The sequence below is a fragment of the Bombina bombina genome, chromosome 1, assembly GCF_027579735.1.
Source record: "Bombina bombina isolate aBomBom1 chromosome 1, aBomBom1.pri, whole genome shotgun sequence".
Taxonomy (NCBI): Eukaryota; Metazoa; Chordata; class Amphibia; order Anura; family Bombinatoridae; genus Bombina; species Bombina bombina.
In genome coordinates, this window is record NC_069499.1 from 1,241,498,598 (window position 1) to 1,241,520,593 (window position 21,996).

At 38.7% G+C, this 21,996-nt stretch overlaps 1 protein-coding gene across 1 annotated transcript in view; it reads left to right on the forward strand.

Moving 5' to 3' along the window:
* The window catches only part of CMIP (c-Maf inducing protein), a 363,762-nt gene that overhangs the window by 317,980 nt on the left and 23,786 nt on the right, over positions 1-21,996 (forward strand). The window contains 4 exon segments of the mRNA XM_053700697.1: positions 1,914-1,962; positions 4,865-4,972; positions 21,179-21,295; positions 21,835-21,975. Of these exon segments, the coding sequence (XP_053556672.1) occupies positions 1,914-1,962; positions 4,865-4,972; positions 21,179-21,295; positions 21,835-21,975 (415 nt within the window).

The window sequence follows — 21,996 nt, forward strand, 5'->3', positions numbered from 1 at the left end:
TCATATCCCTTTAACTTCTGTTTTCAAATGTAACTTTCTCTTTTTATCCTTGTGCACACACCTGAACCTACCTCTGAATTGAAAAGACCTAAGTTGCAATAAAGGATAACAAGAGAAAAGAAGCAAATTGGCAGATTTTTGTTTGTTTAAAGGAATATAAAACAGTCTGTTTCATTGTTGTAATAAAAAAATATGAATAAGCAGGGGCTTGTACTTTTAATAAAAACCATCACAATGTGTATTATTAATTATTTTAATATGATTTGAGCTTTTTATACATTTTTTAACTTAATTTGTGCTGGGTCCATTAATTCCTGTCACAACACTACAAAGGGGCTGGGGTCTCTACAGAAAGGCATATATATCCTCAGGTCATAAAACTTCTAGAGCAACATGAGCTGGCTTATTGTTTAGTTAATGCCAGATAAACGAAAAGTCAATTTCTTGCCCATGCTCATAAGAGTCAGAATGCAACTTAAATGGCAATTATAGTTGTTTTTACTCTAAGGGTTAATAAACAGATCATGACAAGCTTAACATTTCTCTAATATACATCTATTACACGTAATGTTTTATTTAAAAATTATTGATAAAAAATTATAGATTGTTTCCACTGTCCATTGAAAGTGGCAATTAAGCTTCCAATTATCCTGTCAGTCGTATGCGCAATCCAGCATTTCTCTATCTCCACTCAGTTTCGGCTAAGAAGAGTAAGCATGCAAAACGTCTATCAAAAGCCGATCCGGCCCCTCTGTGCACGTTCCACAAGGGAGCCGATCGGGAATGGTTGCTATGGCAACATTTGAAGCTTCCTCAGAGCTGATAACACACAATTTTATTCTTTTGTATAGTTATAACAAAGTGTGCAATAATTTTATTTTTAGTATTGTCAACAATAAGCATACGGCTCTTGAAGATTGCTGAAACTGACACACTAACAGAGATAGTATAAACGTTGCTATGGGCAACCATTTCCCCTGCTAGCGTGTCATTCGGCGTTCACTAAGTTCCACTGTCCGCTCACTATTACGTGCACGCTCCCATGTCTGATCAGCAAGCAAATGCTGATTGGACATGCAAAGGAAGAAACAATTTTGGGGGCGTTTCTGAACAACTCGTCGTTGGGCTATTTTCCCAACTTTTAAGTTGTTTTTATAATATAAAAAAAACCCTCCTTTTACAAAAACACAAATACGAATGTATTCTAAATAACCTAAAATATTTAAACGTGTGTAAATTCTGGTCTTTTATTACGGACCTTTAAGTTCTCAGCTTGACTGCTGCCTTATATAGCTATAGGCAAATAGCTGCGAATCACAAGCTGTGTCCTGCTCAGAATTTGTACAGTTAAAACAAATCTCCTCTCAAAAAGTATATTCAGTCAAACTTCAAATAGTTATTGGTGCAAATAAATAGGTATTTGAGGATTAATGTTTGAGGTTTAACTTGAATGCTGCTTTTATGTAATATTTTCATAAAAATAAAAAAAAATATTCTGCATACGTTACCTTGGGTCATAGAAGCAAATAGAAGGTATTAAGTGACTTTTGGGTGTATATATGATTATATTTTTGAGAATGTAAGCAATTCTGCTGTTTGCCCCTGGTGAAAATAAGTTGAATTTGTTTAATCAGTTCTTTTTGTTTGTTTATTCCCCCACAATGTTAATATTGTATGCTGGTAGTATGAGTTACTGTTTTAGGATGAGCTATGATAAACATAAATGACAAATTCAGGTAAATCTTTATAACTGATTATGTTGCCCCAGTAAATCACTAGAACCTGAATTGTACGTCTGTATTTTATCTCATAAGGTGTCTGGTAAATAGGAATAGAAATTTGCCATTGTTAGCTCGAGAAGAGTCCTCAGCTAAACAAACTAACCTGTGTTCTTTCCCCTTATTTCCATCAAGGGAGCTGAAATACGTCATTCAGAGATTTGCAGAGGACCCCAGACAGGAGGTAAGAGTGTCCCTTGAGGCTATGATGAAGGGAGCAGAGGAAAAATATGACACTAGTTGTCAAAGGGTTATTGTAATGCTGAAGATATACTGGTTAGTACATGTTTTGCCTCAGATAGTGTTTTCTAAATTTGTTTACCATGTTGTGGAAACTCATAGGAAGACAAAAGCAATCAATCTAAATCAATCAATCAAAAAATATGCTGTAAAGTCAGGCTCAAGAAAACGTTTTTTTCCCAAAGATTTAATATAGGAAGCCGAGTACTTGTAGAAGTATATATAAGATTTATTCCTCAACTAGACAATAAATTAGGCCATTTTTTTATCCCATTATGGTGCCTCAAAAAATGTAAAACGTATGTAAGTACACTAGATGTGCAAAAAACACATAGAAATTCGTACTTATAAGTACAAAATACAAAGTTTAATTATCCTCTTTTTGTAAAATGGGCTGAGCGTATATGAAATGTCTCAAATCCTAGTGTAAATCTGTAAATATTTTCGCCCTACAGATCTCATTGTTTTTTCTTGCAACCTAAAAGGGAGCGAGTTTTTATCAAAATACTCAAAACACTAATTACTCTGAAAGGAAAAGCTATGCATACGAAAATAACAGCAAATTTAAGATATGTTGCACTAAAACAGCCCTGCGGAATCTGTTGGCGCTCTACAAATAACCGATAATAATAATAATAATAAAGTAATTTAATTAGTATTGGGTGTAATATTAACGTTTAAATATACGCCGGTTTCTCCCTGTGTACTTCATCCTCCATTGTGATTTTACATAGCAGAGAGCTCTCATTATTTCTAGGGGAGACATCTCGCCACTCGCAGGGACAGACCCTTTTTATAGAATTCCATGAGGGCTGCCCCTGCGAGTGTTTGCGCGGAAAACCACGTCTAGCCAGGCAAATCTTTTTAGAATCGACCCATTAGTAATAAAGGGCATCACTACAAACCTATATACTCACTGCTGCCATCTGACAAACAGTTATTTCATTAAATAATAATGCATAACACCCCTTGGTCACCTCTTATTAACAGTAGTAAGCAGCCAATCTTGCATAGCATGCAATTAATGATGGTTATTTTGCAAAGTTGAGCTCAGTTACTGAGTCTAGCAGGTTTGCTTCTGAGTGGAGGAAGCACTAGGCATGTCTCTACTTTGCTTAGTGCCCAATTTGGTCCTGATTGTAACTTCTTTATGGGATAAAGGTCTGGTCTGTTGTAGTAATAAGATAGCACTCAAAGAAGCTACACAAAAGGAGATAAAAGACCTTGTAAATGAAAAAAAGGTTTAAGTGAGGGTAAAGAGTCAATTTGACAACCTGCAAATTCACACGTTGCAAGCATTGTATTTCAGGGAAATGCTGACAGCTCCTATATGAAATGTCATGTTGTTTCTAAACAAGCATGTCCTGTGTGGTTAGATGATGACTTCACAATGGTTTGTCACTATCATTAACCAAGGGGTTAACTTTCCGGTTACCTAACTTGCATGTTGGAGAAACAGTAACTTTGAGACCCCCTGAATAACCTATTTCTTAATCTCTTTAAAAATATGGTATCCATAAATGTTTATATTCCATAAGAAGAACTATTGATGTCTTGCTGACTTCACACAGAGAATAATATTTTACACAGCATGTAGTATCGCAAACAAATGTCAAATACAAAATGATTTTGCCTGGAAAAAATGTATTGTAAATTAAAGTTGAAAGTAATACAGCAATATAATCAGCGTACTTCCTACTAATGAACATTCATTAGCGATACCTATGAGCCAATGACGATCAGCATTAAGTTTCTGTCAACCAATGGACATTAATAGGAAGCAAACAATGTAAACTGCTGTATTTAGTTTCCAGCTTAAACGTAAACCTCTTTTATTCTACTTTTTCGTGGCGAAAAATCTAAATACTTAAATGCTGCTCATTTATATAGAAGATAATTCATATTTTCTGCACAGTGTTGGCCTCATGTGGCCCACTGCACTAGCCTTTGTGACCAATGAAAAAAAAGAATGTGTGTCATAGTTTGTTTGGCCCCTGGAAAAAGCAAAATTAAAAATGTGTGCTTTGGGTTAGCCAAAACTTAAAAGAGCGATCTAGAGGGGAGAACAGGAGATAGAGGCTACCTTGCAACCACACCTATATCCCCTGTGCCACTGGACATTTTTAGGAAGTATATTATTATTTGGGTGTTTATAGATATAATTTATATCCAACCCTTTAAAAAGGGACAGAATTTGTATTGATAAAAATATATATAATCCCTTTATTACCCATTCTGTAGTTTTGCATAAACAACACGGTTATATTAAAAACCAAAGAAAATTGTTTAAAACTGCATGTTCTTTTGGAAAAATTAAAGAACAATTTTGAGTTTGATAGCCCTTTAAACATGTAAAATCTTCTAAAATGTCCACACATCTATGTGGATACTGGATCAGATGTTCACCACCCTTTCTGTAAAGTTGTTATTTTTGGCATATCGTGATATGTTTAAAGGACCAATAATTACAGTAGAATTGCATAATCAACAAATGCATCATATAAAGACAATGCAATAACACTTGCACTGAATTTCAAATGAGTAGTCTTTTTTTTTTTGTGGAAAAGTATCAAAGTTACTGCAATTTACCCCTCATCCTGTATCATGTGACAGCCATCAGCCAATCACAAACACATATATTTATATACTGTGAACTCTTGCACATGCTCAGTATGAGCTGATGCCTCAGAAAATGTGCATATGTGGTTTTTGTTTTTTAATTGCATGCTCTATCTAAATCATTAATGTTGAATTTTGATTTTAGGGTCCCTGCTGTTAATGACCCTTGTACATTTGCTATTATTTCTTGATGTGATTTCTAACCTTGTAGATGCTCTTTCTGCCAGGTCCACTCTTGTCTCTTAAGCGTCAGAGCTGGGAAAGATGGCTGGTTCCAGCTATACAGCCCAGGAGGAGTTGCCTGTGATGATGACGGAGAACTTTTTGCCAGTATGGTACGTGTCTGCAATAATGTGAGTTTATAATTAAAGTTGTTTAATGCTACTTGTATGATGTTTGTATTTAAATGAAGCTGTGTTGTAACGTGCACTAAAAGGGATATACACATAACATTTCTTCCATGCATATGAAAGGACACGATGGATTCCAAGGCTAAAGAATTTGGTGGTACTTTACTATATAATAAATAATGATGATAATAATAATAATTTCCGTCTTAATACAGGGAGAGTCCACAGCTCCATTCATTACTTGCGGGAAATACTTAACTTGGCCACCAGGAGGAAGCAAAGACACCCCTTCCAAAGGCTTAAATACATCCCCCACTTACCTGATCCCCCAGTCATTCTTTGCCTTTCGTCACAGGAGGTTGGCAGAGAAGTGTCAGAAGATTTCAGAGTAGTTCCTTATGAACCCATCCAGACTCATGTTAACAGCTCCTAAGCAATTAGCGTTGACGAGTTTCGCTGCCTGCTTTTTCATCACTGAAGCGATGCTACAATGTGTCACACTTAAAGGACAGTGTTTCTGTTCCACGGCATAGATTCCGGTAAACTCCTTTCATTTTTTGATACACGTTAACGCTAGAAGACAGGGTCTCAATGCGACTCCTTTTATCTTTATGGAATCAAGGGTTAATTTCTCCTAAGGAGGATTGTTGAACAGTGTGGTTTATTCATATTGGTTTATGTGATTTTTGTTGCTTTCTGTGTGTGGGATGTTTTTTTTTGGGCTCATAGGCTTATACGGAACGTACAGGTTATTTACTTGAGAACTGCGCAGTTTTATTTAGCTTGGCGCTCTTTCTCCAACATAGGTGTGTCCGGTCCACGGCGTCATCCTTACTTGTGGGATATTCTCTTCCCCAACAGGAAATGGCAAAGAGCCCAGCAAAGCTGGTCACATGATCCCTCCTAGGCTCCGCCTACCCCAGTCATTCTCTTTGCCGTTGTACAGGCAACATCTCCACGGAGATGGCTTAGAGTTTTTTAGTGTTTAACTGTAGTTTTTATTATTCAATCAAGAGTTTGTTATTTTAAAATAGTGCTGGTATGTACTATTTACTCAGAAACAGAAAAGAGATGAAGATTTCTGTTTGTATGAGGAAAATGATTTTAGCAACCGTCACTAAAATCCATGGCTGTTCCACACAGGACTGTTGAGAGCAATTAACTTCAGTTGGGGGAACAGTGAGCAGTCTCTTGCTGCTTGAGGTATGACACATTCTAACAAGACGATGTAATGCTGGAAGCTGTCATTTTCCCTATGGGATCCGGTAAGCCATGTTTATAAAGATCGTAAATAAGGGCTTCACAAGGGCTTATTAAGACTGTAGACTTTTTCTGGGCTAAATCGATTCATTATTAACACATATTTAGCCTTGAGGAATCATTTTATCTGGGTATTTTGATATAATAATATCGGCAGGCACTGTTTTAGACTCCTTATTATTTAGGGGCTTTCCCAAATCATAGGCAGAGCCTCATTTTCGCGCCGGTGTTGCGCACTTGTTTTTGAGAGGCATGACATGCAGTCGCATGTGAGAGGAGCTCTGATACTTAGAAAAGACTTTCTGAAGGCGTCATTTGGTATCGTATTCCCCTTTGGGCTTGGTTGGGTCTCAGCAAAGCAGATACCAGGGACTGTAAAGGGGTTAATGTTAAAAACGGCTCCGGTTCCGTTATTTTAAGGGTTAAAGCTTCCAAATTTGGTGTGCAATACTTTTAAGGCTTTAAGACACTGTGGTGAAAATTTGGTGAATTCTGAACAATTCCTTCATGTTTTTTCGCAATTGCAGTAATAAAGTGTGTTCAGTTTAAAATTTAAAGTGACAGTAACGGTTTTATTTTAAAACGTTTTTTGTACTTTGTTATCAAGTTTATGCCTGTTTAACATGTCTGAACTACCAGATAGACTGTGTTCTGAATGTGGGGAAGCCAGAATTCCTATTCATTTAAATAAATGTGATTTATGTGACAATGACAATGATGCCCAAGATGATTCCTCAAGTGAGGGGAGTAAGCATGGTACTGCATCATTCCCTCCTTCGTCTACACGAGTCTTGCCCACTCAGGAGGCCCCTAGTACATCTAGCGCGCCAATACTCCTTACTATGCAACAATTAACGGCTGTAATGGATAATTCTGTCAAAAACATTTTAGCCAAAATGAACACTTACCAGCGTAAGCGTGACTGCTCTGTTTTAGATACTGAAGAGCATGACGACGCTGATAATAATGGTTCTGAAGGGCCCCTAACCCAGTCTGATGGGGCCAGGGAGGTTTTGTCTGAGGGAGAAATTACTGATTCAGGGAACATTTCTCAACAAGCTGAACCTGATGTGATTACGTTTAAATTTAAGTTGGAACATCTCCGCATTCTGCTCAAGGAGGTATTATCCACTCTGGATGATTGTGACAAGTTGGTCATCCCAGAGAAACTTTGTAAAATGGACAAGTTCCTAGAGGTCCCGGGACTCCCAGAAGCTTTTCCTATACCCAAGCGGGTGGCGGACATTGTTAATAAAGAATGGGAAAGGCCCGGTATTCCTTTCGTCCCTCCCCCCATATTTAAAAAATTGTTTCCTATGGTCGACCCCAGAAAGGACTTATGGCAGACAGTCCCCAAGGTCGAGGGAGCGGTTTCCACTTTAAACAAACGCACCACTATACCCATAGAGGATAGTTGTGCTTTTAAAGATCCTATGGATAAAAAATTAGAAGGTTTACTTAAAAAGATGTTTGTTCAGCAGGGTTACCTTCTACAACCTATTTCATGCGTTGTCCCTGTAGCTACAGCCGCATGTTTCTGGTTCGATGAGCTGATAAAGGCGGTCGATAGTGATTCTCCCCCTTATGAGGAGATTATGGACAGAATCAATGCTCTCAAATTGGCTAATTCTTTCACCCTAGACGCCACTTTGCAATTGGCTAGGTTAGCGGCTAAGAATTCAGGGTTTGCTATTGTGGCGCGCAGAGCGCTTTGGTTGAAATCTTGGTCAGCTGATGCGTCTTCCAAGAACAAGCTACTTAACATTCCTTTCAAGGGGAAAACGCTGTTTGGCCCTGACTTGAAAGAGATTATCTCTGATATCACTGGGGGTACGGGCCACGCCCTTCCTCAGGATCGGCCTTTCAAGGAAAAAAATAAACCTAATTTTCGTCCCTTTCGTAGAAACGGACCAGCCCAAAGTGCTACGTCCTCTAAGCAAGAGGGTAATACTTCTCAAGCCAAGCCAGCTTGGAGACCAATGCAAGGCTGGAACAAGGGAAAGCAGGCCAAGAAACCTGCCACTGCTACCAAGACAGCATGAAATGTTGGCCCCCGATCCGGGACCGGATCTGGTGGGGGGCAGACTCTCTCTCTTCGCTCAGGCTTGGGCAAGAGATGTTCTGGATCCTTGGGCGCTAGAAATAGTCTCCCAAGGTTATCTTCTGGAATTCAAGGGGCTTCCCCCAAGGGGGAGGTTCCACAGGTCTCAGTTGTCTTCAGACCACATAAAAAGACAGGCATTCTTACATTGTGTAGAAGACCTGTTAAAAATGGGAGTGATTCATCCTGTTCCATTAAGAGAACAAGGGATGGGGTTCTACTCCAATCTGTTCATAGTTCCCAAAAAAGAGGGAACGTTCAGACCAATCTTAGATCTCAAGATCTTAAACAAGTTTCTCAAGGTTCCATCGTTCAAGATGGAAACCATTCGAACTATTCTTCCTTCCATCCAGGAAGGTCAATTCATGACCACGGTGGATTTAAAGGATGCGTATCTACATATTCCTATCCACAAGGAACATCATCGGTTCCTAAGGTTCGCATTCCTGGACAAGCTTTACCAGTTCGTGGCGCTTCCTTTCGGATTAGCCACTGCTCCAAGGATTTTCACAAAGGTACTAGGGTCCCTTCTAGCTGTGCTAAGACCAAGGGGCATTGCTGTAGTACCTTACTTGGACGACATTCTGATTCAAGCGTCGTCCCTTCCTCAAGCAAAGGCTCACACGGACATTGTCCTGGCCTTTCTCAGATCTCACGGATGGAAAGTGAACGTGGAAAAGAGTTCTCTATCTCCGTCAACAAGGGTTCCCTTCTTGGGAACAATAATAGACTCCTTAGAAATGAGGATTTTTCTGACAGAGGCCAGAAAAACAAAACTTCTAGACTCTTGTCGGATACTTCATTCCGTTCCTCTTCCTTCCATAGCGCAGTGCGTGGAAGTGATCGGTTTGATGGTAGCGGCAATGGACATAGTTCCTTTTGCGCGCATTCATCTAAGACCATTACAACTTTGCATGCTCAGTCAGTGGAATGGGGACTATACAGACTTGTCTCCGAAGATACAAGTAAATCAGAGGACCAGAGACTCACTCCGTTGGTGGCTGTCCCTGGACAACCTGTCACAAGGGATGACATTCCGCAGACCGGAGTGGGTCATCGTCACGACCGACGCCAGTCTGATGGGCTGGGGCGCGGTCTGGGGATCCCTGAAAGCTCAGGGTCTTTGGTCTCGGGAAGAATCTCTTCTACCGATAAATATTCTGGAACTGAGAGCGATATTCAATGCTCTCAAGGCTTGGCCTCAGCTAGCGAGGGCCAAGTTCATACGGTTTCAATCAGACAACATGACAACTGTTGCGTACATCAACCATCAGGGGGGAACAAGGAGTTCCCTAGCGATGGAAGAAGTGACCAAAATCATTCTATGGGCGGAGTCTCACTCCTGCCACCTGTCTGCTATCCACATCCCAGGAGTGGAAAATTGGGAAGCGGATTTTCTGAGTCGTCAGACATTGCATCCGGGGGAGTGGGAACTCCATCCGGAAATCTTTGCCCAAGTCACTCAGCTGTGGGGCATTCCAGACATGGATCTGATGGCCTCTCGTCAGAACTTCAAAGTTCCTTGCTACGGGTCCAGATCCAGGGATCCCAAGGCGGCTCTAGTGGATGCACTAGTAGCACCTTGGACCTTCAAACTAGCTTATGTGTTCCCGCCGTTTCCTCTCATCCCCAGGCTGGTAGCCAGGATCAATCAGGAGAGGGCGTCGGTGATCTTAATAGCTCCTGCGTGGCCACGCAGGACTTGGTATGCAGATCTGGTGAATATGTCATCGGCTCCACCTTGGAAGCTACCTTTGAGACGAGACCTTCTTGTTCAGGGTCCGTTCGAACATCCGAATCTGGTTTCACTCCAGCTGACTGCTTGGAGATTGAACGCTTGATCTTATCGAAGCGAGGGTTCTCAGATTCTGTTATCGATACTCTTGTTCAGGCCAGAAAGCCTGTAACTAGAAAGATTTACCACAAAATTTGGAAAAAATATATCTGTTGGTGTGAATCTAAAGGATTCCCTTGGGACAAGGTTAAGATTCCTAAGATTCTATCCTTCCTTCAAGAAGGATTGGAAAAAGGATTATCTGCTAGTTCCTTGAAGGGACAGATTTCTGCCTTGTCTGTGTTACTTCACAAAAGCTGGCAGCTGTGCCAGATGTTCAAGCCTTTGTTCAGGCTCTGGTTAGAATTAAGCCTGTTTACAAACTTTTGACTCCTCCTTGGAGTCTCAACTCAGTTCTTCAGGGGGTTCCGTTTGAACCCCTACATTCCGTTGATATTAAGTTATTATCTTGGAAAGTTTTGTTTTTAGTTGCGATTTCTTCTGCTAGAAGAGTTTCAGAATTATCTGCTCTGCAGTGTTCTCCTCCTTATCTGGTGTTCCATGCAGATAAGGTGGTTTTACGTACTAAACCTGGTTTTCTTCCAAAAGTTGTTTCTAACAAAAACATTAACCAGGAGATTATCGTACCTTCTCTGTGTCCGAAACCAGTGTCAAAGAAGGAACGTTTGTTGCACAATCTGGATGTTGTTCGCGCTCTAAAATTCTATTTAGATGCTACAAAGGATTTTAGACAAACATCTTCCTTGTTTGTTGTTTATTCCGGTAAAAGGAGAGGTCAAAAAGCAACTTCTACCTCTCTCTCTTTTTGGATTAAAAGCATCATCAGATTGGCTTACGGGACTGCCGGACGGCAGCCTCCCGAAAGAATCACGGCTCATTCCACTAGGGCTGTGGCTTCCACATGGGCCTTCAAGAACGAGGCTTCTGTTGATCAGATATGTAGGGCAGCGACTTGGTCTTCACTGCACACTTTTACCAAATTTTACAAGTTTGATACTTTTGCTTCTTCTGAGGCTATTTTTGGGAGAAAGGTTTTGCAAGCCGTGGTGCCTTCCATTTAGGTGACCTGATTTGCTCCCTCCCTTCATCCGTGTCCTAAAGCTTTGGTATTGGTTCCCACAAGTAAGGATGACGCCGTGGACCGGACACACCTATGTTGGAGAAAACAGAATTTATGTTTACCTGATAAATTACTTTCTCCAACGGTGTGTCCGGTCCACGGCCCGCCCTGGTTTTTTTAATCAGGTCTGATAATTTATTTTCTTTAACTACAGTCACCACGGTACCATATGGTTTCTCCTATGCAAATATTCCTCCTTAACGTCGGTCGAATGACTGGGGTAGGCGGAGCCTAGGAGGGATCATGTGACCAGCTTTGCTGGGCTCTTTGCCATTTCCTGTTGGGGAAGAGAATATCCCACAAGTAAGGATGACGCCGTGGACCGGACACACCGTTGGAGAAAGTAATTTATCAGGTAAACATTAATTCTGTTTTTTCTTTAGCAGGGGCGGTCCTGCATGGCGCACCACTGTGTGACCGGGTATGGTCACGTTTTCCATTTTCTATTCCTGACCAAGTGACTACGGAGAGGAGCGAGCTTTCTCTATTCTGTCTGGGTCATAGGAGGTGGTGAGTGCCCCAGCCATTGGGGGTTTAAGGTTCCGGTTCTTCTCTGATTTGAATAGGGTTACCCTAGTTATGGAGGATTCTGATAATTTAGAGGGTGATCCCTCTATGACAGAATTTGATACCTGTGTATATTGCGAGGAGGCCCGGGTAGACCCTTTCAATTATGTTTCGTATGCCGCATTAGGGTGTTTTCATTAAACAATGTTGAGATGTTAGATGCCACTGAGCCGTCCCGTGAGGCTTGTCCCCTACAGTCATCTGATCCTACACATGCAGCTTCGCTTTTTCAGGCGTTTGATTCAGGATCATATAGAGACTTCTATCCAGGGCAATTTTCCTGCTTTTGATCCTGTCTTTCTGACAGGGAGAGTACCTATCGCAGTGGAAAGTTTGGGATGTTTTTCAAACCACTGTTTTTTGTGGCCCCATAGAGGGAGTGAAATCCTGTCTTATTTGAGACTTATGGTTCTTATAGTCAGTTCCTTATGTCTCCTCGTTCCAGAGGGAGACTATTGAGTACTCTATACCTTTTTGTACGGGAGGAACAGTTTAGATCACTGTCGAGGATGGATATCATGCCCTTTCATTCCTCCTTGGTTTCCGGTTCCTCTGGACCGGTCCATTTCAGTACTTTGGTTTGTTCAATCTCGCTACTGATTCTAAAATTTGTTAGGTTCTGGGGTTTTCTTTTGGCAGTGACCAGAACACAGATCTAAATGTAGCTCCCCTTGTATTGACGATTCTGCTTTAATTAACATCTTCTCGTCTGATCAAGGTATTGTGGGGCTTTCATTTGTCTTCCTCGATCCTCGGAGATGAATCTACGCCTTAGTTTCTGTTGTAGGCACCAGAATAGATTTGTAGATGCTAAGTTAGTCTTCCTAGATAGGTTGACCTTTCTTGTTTTTTTTTGTGAAGTTATGAGTTATCTTCATCAGATCGTGCCCTCCAGCCCTCCTTTGGGCCATCGCTAGTTCTGTGTTGAGGGGTGATCATTGTCATGAGATCCAGATGGACTTCATTCCTTACGCAAGGACTCATCTCTGAGGCTCGGTGCGGGCGGAGGCAGTGGAGTGGCACTGTGTAAATATGTCTTAGCATATTTACCCGGACTACGGGTGGAGTTGATAGCTCTTCATTGTACTTGTCAGGATCTCCCTGTTTTCTGTGGGACATCTTCCTTTTTTTCACCTGGGGCGGTTTTGACTTCGGTCACATGTCCATCAGACTGGTGAGGGCGTACCTAAGGCTTGGAAGATCAGGAGGTCTTTCCCTCCCATTCTTCTTTTTCCTTCTTCTAACCGGTCTTATTTTGCTGGCTTTAATCTCCTTCTGAATTCGTATCTCCCTAACTCTTAGGGTAGTATCTCGGTTGGGTTATGGGCAGATACCCACTGCTGTTCGCTGTCAGCGACCCTCTCTTCGGGGGTGATCATCCGGGTCGGATGTTATCGGTTATTTGAATTATATCTGGTGGGGGACGCTGAATGAGAATCTCTAGACGTTCCGTCTCTATTCCAGCTTACCCTTTATGAGTCGTGGGGCCGCTTGGATTGTGGTTCCTGATCTAGGGTTTCTCCTCAAGGAAGGTTCTTTGTGGCAGGGATCTGCTGGAACAGGGTCTCTTTGTTTCCTTAAATCCTTTTCACGGAGGCGGACTGCGAGAGGTCGATTAGTTCTTGGCCGCAGAGACGATTTATTCTGAGTGGTTATGGTCCGCTCCTTGGGGCGCATAATCTGGTCCCTTTTCATCTATGGTAGGTGTGGAGGACCCCTTGACTGTGATTGAGCAGGACCCGTCCTGGCACACTATTCAGCCTGCCAGGGTTCCTTCCTTCCTCCAGGATATACTGGAGAAGTGCCTCTTAGCTGAATCCCTGTTGGATCAGTTTTGGCCCTGTCTGTCGGTTTTTCTTTTTGGCACAAGGGGCTCTTGAGCTTTTGGATGTACAGTTTTTGTTATGACTCTGACTGCGTTCAGGTCGGTGCATAGTTCTGATGCTCTTTCCAGGGGTTTTTGAATCATGCCCTTGTGGTCTTGGCATCGGAATACCACTATTACTTCTTAGTGCAGAAGTCTCTAGGTTTACGATCCTACGATGCAACTCTCCTTATTGGGTGTTGCATTATAGTAAGGCTGTCCTATAAAACTAGATAGGATTTCTTCCAGGTGGTGTTAATCGCACTTTTCAGTGGAGAATTTGTAGTCTATTTTTTATATCCTATTCCTTCTCGCGAAGGAAGGTTTTTTCATTCCTTTAATAGAACCGTACCTTTCAGTTCTATATTCAGCCTATATAGGAATATACAGTTTTTCTGTTTATTTATGCCTGGAAAGCGTAAGGGTCAGAAGGCATCTTCGCCTTCCTTGTTTTTTTATATAGTTGAGGAGTATCGTCCGCTTGGGATATGAGTCGGTGGGACGCAAGCTTCCTCAGAGGTTGTCGGCTTAGTTTTTCGAGCAGTGACATCCTTTTGGGCATTTTAAAATGAGGCCTCTATGGATCAGTTTTTGTTGGGCGGACTACTTGGTCCTCCTTACTTCTTGTTTCCAAAATTTTATTTGAGTTTTTACTTTGCTTCTGTTGAAGCAGCCTTCGGGAGATAAGGTTTTTCAGGCTCTGGTGCCTTCAGATGGGGTCCACCCCTTATTTGTGCCCTCCCATTAGCATTCATTGTCCTCTGTAGCTTGGGTATAATTTCCCACAAGTAATGAATGTAGCTGTGGATTCTCCCTGTATTAAGAAGGGAAACTTAAATTATGCTTACCAGATAATTTCCTTTCCTTCTGTACAGGGAGAGTCCACAGCTCTCGTCCGTTTTCTCCGATGGGAAGCCCTAAATTTTATCTTGTTCTTATGGCACCTTTTTCACCCAGATATTTCTCTTACTGTTCCTTGTTCCCTCGGCAGAATGACTGGGGGATGAGGGAAGTGGGGGAGGTATTTAAGCCTTTGGCTGGGGTTTCTTTGCCTCCTCATGGTGGCCAGGTTCAGTATTTCCCACAAGTAATGAATGCAGCTGTGGACTCTCCCTGTACAGAAGGAAAGGAAATGATCTAGTAAGCATAATTTAAGTTATTAAAGCATGTTTTTTTCTGTAATTTTTCTATTCTGGTGAAGAATAACCCCAGTCCTTAAAGGGCCATTAAAGTATATTTATAATTTATCCATAGTCTATATTAGCAATTAAAGCGAAATACAAGTCAAAATTAAACTCTCATGGTTCATATAGAGCATGCAAATTTGAAAACCGTTTACAGTTTGCTTCTTTTACTAAATTTACTTAATTCTTTTGGTATCCTTTGTTTAAGAGCATCTTTAGATAAGCTTAGGAGTGTGCACTTTTATACCATATAGTGCTTATGACACATGTATGCTATATATTATTTTGCTCTCCAACAAAGGATACTAATTGAACAAAGTAAATATGATTAGAAATAGGTTGAAAAGTTTTTTTTTTTTAATAAATGCTGTATCTGGATCATGAAACTTTAATTTTGATGTTTGTGCCTTTATTCATTCCATTGCACACTGTTACTTTGTAAGAAAATGTTTCATTGTTTTGCTGTCCAAGGATATACCTCGTGAAAATGAATACCTTTAGGAAAGCTTTCATTAAAGGGATGTGAAACCCAAATTTTTTCTTTCATGATTCAGGCAGAGCTTACAATTTTAAGCAACTATCTAATTTACTACTATTATAATTTTTTCTTGATATCTTTATTTGAAAAGCAGGAAAGTTTAGAAGCCAGCCCACTTTTAGTTCAGCACCTGGGTAGCGCTTGCTGATTGGTTGCTAAATATAGCCATCAATCAGTGAGCACTACCCAGGTGCTAAACCAAAAATCTTGCATTCTTTCTTTTAAATAAAGATACAAAGAGATTGAAGATAATAGGAGTAAATTAGAATGTTGCTTAAAATTGCGAGCTCTATCTTAATCATGAAAGTAAAAATGTGGGATTCATATCCCTTGAACTCATTCTGAATTCAAATAATTTAAACTTAAAGTTTATCTCAACTACCGACAAAATAATTATGTTCTGTAAAAAAGAAAAACTTTGTGATATACTTTAACTATTAATTTTGCCCCCTTTATTGTGATGTATCCCTTATAACTGTGTGTTGTTTTTTTATCAATTACCCCAGAGTAACTGATGTGTAATGTGTGATCCAGAATCTGACCCTGCAATATTCTATAAGTGCTGGTGCTCATCTATATCGGTCCTAAACTTGCAACAGCAGAGGAGATAGATAAACATGCTCAATGCACTTTTCAAGAGGTGTATCCATGGACTGCAAAACAAAGCAAATTTTGTACATTTGGAAATGCTTTAAACATTTTCATTTGATAAGCAGATCTTACATACAGTGCTCAATTAATTAATTGCTGAAATATACTATGCAGCTATACAATGACTTTAATATCCTGTTATGGTCTTTAAATCTGAGCAGAGAAAGAGCTAAGGCTTTAGGCAATCTTTTAGCTTTTAATAATCCAAATAATATACATCTGCTAGGAATAAAATAAGGAGATGACACAGACTGATATTATTTTTCTTTTACTACATAGTCGGTCAGATTCTTTTCATCCTACAAAAAGATTAAGATCTCTAGACATTTATAGGCAAGATAGGAAAACTAAGCTCTTGCTTATGATACCAGCATCAGGATTTACAAAGAATGTTGATAAATGTTTCCACCCAGAATTTATGGGTTATTACTGTGCACCATATGTCCCAGCTTAGAAAATAGACCCTGAAACGCCCACCAAAGTTTCCATCTGAGAAAAAAAAAGGCTTTATTACTTGGAGACAAAGTATGTAACATTAAATGTCAGACACAGCTGTAGATCACGTTCAGAAAGAAAATGTAATTCTATAAAAAAAAAATGAATCTGCATCATATTTGTGGTCACAAGAAACATTTTACTTTATAAATGATGTGTTAATTATATTCTAAAAGGACGCAACATTCATGTAAATTGTCAAAACTCTTCGGCTTTAATTATCCTTTTTTATGTACAAGTGGATAGTTATTTGAAGGTGAATATTTCCACCCACACTGAAGTCTTTTGAAGTGACTTATTTTTCTCTTACGGATAAACTATTTGTCATGATGCTAACTTAAAGCATTTGCCCCCACGCAATAAGCTTATTTTTATTGTAACCTCCCAGTGACCATGTGTTATTAAGGATATGTGCATGTAGGAAACCTTAAGGGCCAGGAATAGTGAATATGGCGCCTTCAAATACAGTTTTAAACACATAATAACAAAGAATCTGGCCTACAAATTTCAAGAAGTGCATTGAATTTACAATATAATTGTAATATCATTGCACAGACTCACAAGAATGAAGCTTTGTTCTTGCAACCAAAAAAACCTCAACCTGTCTTTATTAGGAGCTGCAATAGTACAGGTGACAACTTGCCACAATTGTCTAACCCACTTCACTAACGATACAAACACTAATGAAGAGGCACCACAATATATAAAAAGAATTGGAATCATGAGGTATTTAAAGTGTTAAAATGATTGTAATAAAAAAAACAAAAAAAACAATGTATTGTCTATATAGTATTAGGCACATTAATCAAAGCTTGTTTTTGCAAAACTTAAATATGTTTAAAAGAAAAACTATGTTCCAATGTAGACATTCAGCTAATGCCATAAATCCCTGAATTTACTTTTGCCATGTCTGCACAGATATTACATTTAGACAAGGCTGGATTGGCCTACAAGGAGATTTCCCAGTCAGCTGCAGCAGCAGGGGCTAGCCAGCTACAGTTTAAGGGGGTGGTAAAGTGATGTAGCTATATCACGTCTCTATTTCTTTCCCCTATACTTAGCAAGTTCACAAACTATTTCCTTGTAACTTTTATTTCCTAGACCATGTACCATTTAGTAGCCCTCCTTTAAATGGTTTCTAGTGTCTAGTCACACTGTTTTCTGTTCTCTAGATCAGTGTTTTTCAACCAGTGTGCCGTGGCACACTAGTGTGCCGTGAGAGATCCTCGGGTGTGCCACGGCAGACTGACAACAGTGTGACATATTTTTTAAACTTTGCTTGTTTTTTACTCCCAATGCAGGGGTAGTTTGTAGGAGGTATGGCATAACAGCACAATACATACAGTATGTGTGTGTTTGTGTGTATGTGTATATATATATATATATATGCTGTATTAGGCTACAATGTGTGATTTTTTTTTAAATTTTGGGATGGTGGTGTGCCACAGGATTTTTTAATGTAAAAAAGTGTGCCACAGCAAAAAAAAAAGATTAAAAATCACTGCTCTAGATCCTACTATGGATAATCATTTTCACACTGAAAGGGAGGCATGGATGAAATTGGTTCTAGGGTGTCTATATAAGAATAATCTCACTTTTGTATTACTATATTTATCATTTTTATAAACTAATATAATTTAATTGTTAAAAAAATATTGGGGGAAGGAATATTCCTGTAATCCCCTTGAGATATTCCTGTAATCCCCTTGCATTTAGATATATTTTCTTACAGTGCAACGAGTAAGGTGCAATCTTATAAACGCATAGTTTTTTTCAGTAAATATCAAACAAGACTCATGATGGGCCTGATATTCAAAAACTCTTAAGACATCTCGTCAGTATGGAGAGGCCCCTAAAAAAAATGTTAGAAACACAAGTTTTAATTTGAAGGATATGTACCTCACTATGCAGGGTTCTTAATGTGACAGACGCCTACATTACAATATGAGTTGTAACAAAAATCCCAACGATTTTGCATGATTTCTCTCCATGCCAGGCAAAGTTTTGAATATCAGGCCCATAGTAAGTAATCTCTGTTCTCCGCATCATTATTGGCATGAAATGTAGCTGTGAGGGCTTTACTTAACTCCCAAAAGGACAGTTAGGCAATAAAAACACTTCTAAGATCAATTAATATAATACTCCAGACATCTCATAGGCCCCTTTTATTTTCATAGCAATGCACTGTAGACTCCTCTGCCGCTGAGGTTGTCAGTTCTAGTTAATAAAATTATATGTAAAGCCTGATGATGTTTAATGCTTACAACATACACTTAGTGTAAATGCATCATGACCTGTTAAGCATTATATGCGATGAACTGAAGTAATGTATGTAGTGTAGTATAAGAATATTGAGTGTTTAACATTTCTCCCAGGCCAGACATGATATAATTTACAATTAATAATTTATGACTAGATTTATGATAAAACCTTAGGTAATCAAGGTCCTGGCAGAGAACACAGAGAAAAGTAAAAGGACATAAACGTGTCTTGGTTATGTGTAGAAATTGTGTTTGTCGCACACTCCCTATAGAGGCCAAAAAGCATGTTCTGAACCTTAGGTTTTCTTCAAAATGCTGCAGATAGACTAAAGTAGCTGTTTGCTTTGTAGCATATTGAAGACATTTGCTTTTTTGGCTTCTCTCTAGGGAGTGTGGGACAAACACAATTTTTACACAGAGCAGTGGATGTCAAATGCCCCTTTAACCCCTTCAGTTTAATGAGCAAAAGTTTATCATTTACTAAAATGCATGTTTGTACACAGTTCCTAGGGACATGTTTGCTCAGGCTAAGGACAAGTATTGGTGGACAGGAATAGATCTCAGTCAGATACCAAAAAACAAGTAATTTTATTTAGGACATGAGCATCTGTTAAAAAAAACAAAGAACTGAGAATAAAACACAATATACTCTTCATTTATTCATTCAAGAAAAAACTCATGGCCCTTTAAATGAATAAAAATATATATGTATTCAAAATATATAAATATTTCCTTTCTTCATTGTTTACTGTATTATAATGAAGTATAGTAAATGTGTCATTAAGTGTTTTGATGAATATAAATAACAACCTTTCTCTTTTATAACAGTAACTCCTTAAAAATGCTACTTTTCGAGTTCTTCCTGTATTTGCTTGTTATGGAGAGTCTGAGGGACTGGTGTTTGAAGTGCCTATTATTAAAGTGCTCAGAGACCAAGCCAAGTTAACCTTTGGCATGCATAAAGCTTTTTAGTCTGTTCTTTCTTTTTTCATAGATAGTAACTCGGTTATGGTGAGAGAGCTTTAAGAGTTGTTACTAGCATGTATAAAGAGGTACACTGTCCTTAGGAACAATGAACAAATTCTCTGTATAATACAGTATCTTATTCCTTTCAGAAAGGAAGCCATCTTGGGCTGATGGTTTGCTGTCTTTAAAAATTATCTTTTGCATTTTGATAGAATATTTAAGAGACATTAAACACTTCTTATTTTTGTGTAAAAATTGTACTTGGCCCCACATTCCCTAGAGAAAGCAATATGTAAAAAGTAACATAGGTTTTCAAAATCCTGCCATTGGCCTTTTGGATTTGCAGCATTTACAGGTTACAGACTTTTTCCCACACTTCATTGGAGGCCAACAACCAAACACAATGTTTACACCTTGACAAGAATTGTTTAATATAATATTAAATAAATTAAAATATTTTTTATGTAATAAAAGATGTTTAATTTAAATGGGCATTTGTGCTTAATGGATACTGCTCTATTAGTTGACATAGAAAAAGTTGATTTATTTACTACAGGAATATTTATCGAAAATAAGTTAATAACACATATTGCAATGCTTTCTTTAAAATGGTTCCAACAAAAAAAAAAGTGTCCCAATTTACTAAAGGTATTTTTTTAGAGAGAAATGCGTTTAAGGCCTAGTTTCCATTGCTATTGTAAACTGGTGGTAACATAAGACATCTCCATAGGCTTAAAGGGCCACTGTAAGTAAATATTTTCTATGCCTGTTACTAACTACCCCAAATACGCTTTTTATCAATAGCATTTCATTATTATATCTCTACCGTATATCAGAAATCTTGTCTGCAAATTTAATTGTTTTCCAAACCCACTCCATGGGTATCCTTTGCTCTGTACCAATCCGTTTACAATACCTAGGTTTCAAAATGGCACTTTAAACACAAAATTATTGGTTTAAGTATTTTGAACATGCAGTGCTGAAAATAGTGGGCAGGATAATGTGACATCATCGGTGAATAAAATATATAACTTTTAGAACGTTATGAAACTTCGTTTTGGAGAAAATATAGGTCAGTAGGTTTTAATTAATGTTTATTAACTTTAATATGTTAGTTGTTTAGCTTAAAAATTCTAACAGAAAGTAATCCTTTAATTGAGATACTTGTGGTTACCAATAATTTACAAAGTTTACAACAGCAATGGAAACTAGTCCTTAAATGTGAACACGTATAATAAAGTAAAATAACGAAAATGATTTTTCATTATACAAACATATTTTATTTTGCTCACATGAACTTTTTTGTTTTCTAAAAGTTCTATATAAGCAACTTATGTATATTAATTAACCTTGTTTTTTTAAAAACTGTATATATATTTATATTTATAGGTTCACATTTTGATGGGATCGTGCTATAAGACTAAAAAGTTTCTTCTGTCGCTGGCTGAAAACAAACTTGGGCCGTGTATGTTACTTGCTTTGCGTGGCAACCAGACTATGGTGGAGGTAAACATTACCTTATTGTAAAGAGGAAATAAAATATTTTAGTTAGTAAAATTGTTAGACTTTTCATATTATATTGTATTGCGTGCAACATTAGTAACTTTTCCTGAATTGGCAGTGTTTTATAGACCTGCTGTGACTCCTTGTCAGAAAGAGGAAAAGGAGGGAAAACACATAATGAGGATACTGAGAAATAGCTAAATGGGCAGATTGTGTAGGAAACAACAATACTGAGGACATGAGCTGACGTATTATAGGCATGTTAGTTACCTGCAACAGGACCTTAAGGCTTTATGGGTTTGTTCTGTTACTAAATGAGTTGGACACCTTCCATTTTTGAGATTACAATGAGATTTTGAAAAGAATAAACAATGCATTATGCTTGTTGTAATAAACCTTAAAAAAGCAAAATTGGTGACAACTGGGCTACAATAACATGGTACACAAATATATTTTTAAAGAACCAGGTTAATATGTATTGGTTACTAAAAAAAAAGTTTTCTGTCAAAATAGAATCATATGTGGTTTTGTGTTTTTTTCAGATTCTTTGCCTGATGCTTGAATATAATATCATAGAAAACAATGACACCCAGCTGCAAATTATCTCTACTCTGGAGAGTACTGAAGTAGGGAAGAGAATGTACGAGCAGTTGTGTGACAGGCAGCGGGAGCTGAAGGAGCTGGTAGGTGCTCATGGTTATGTT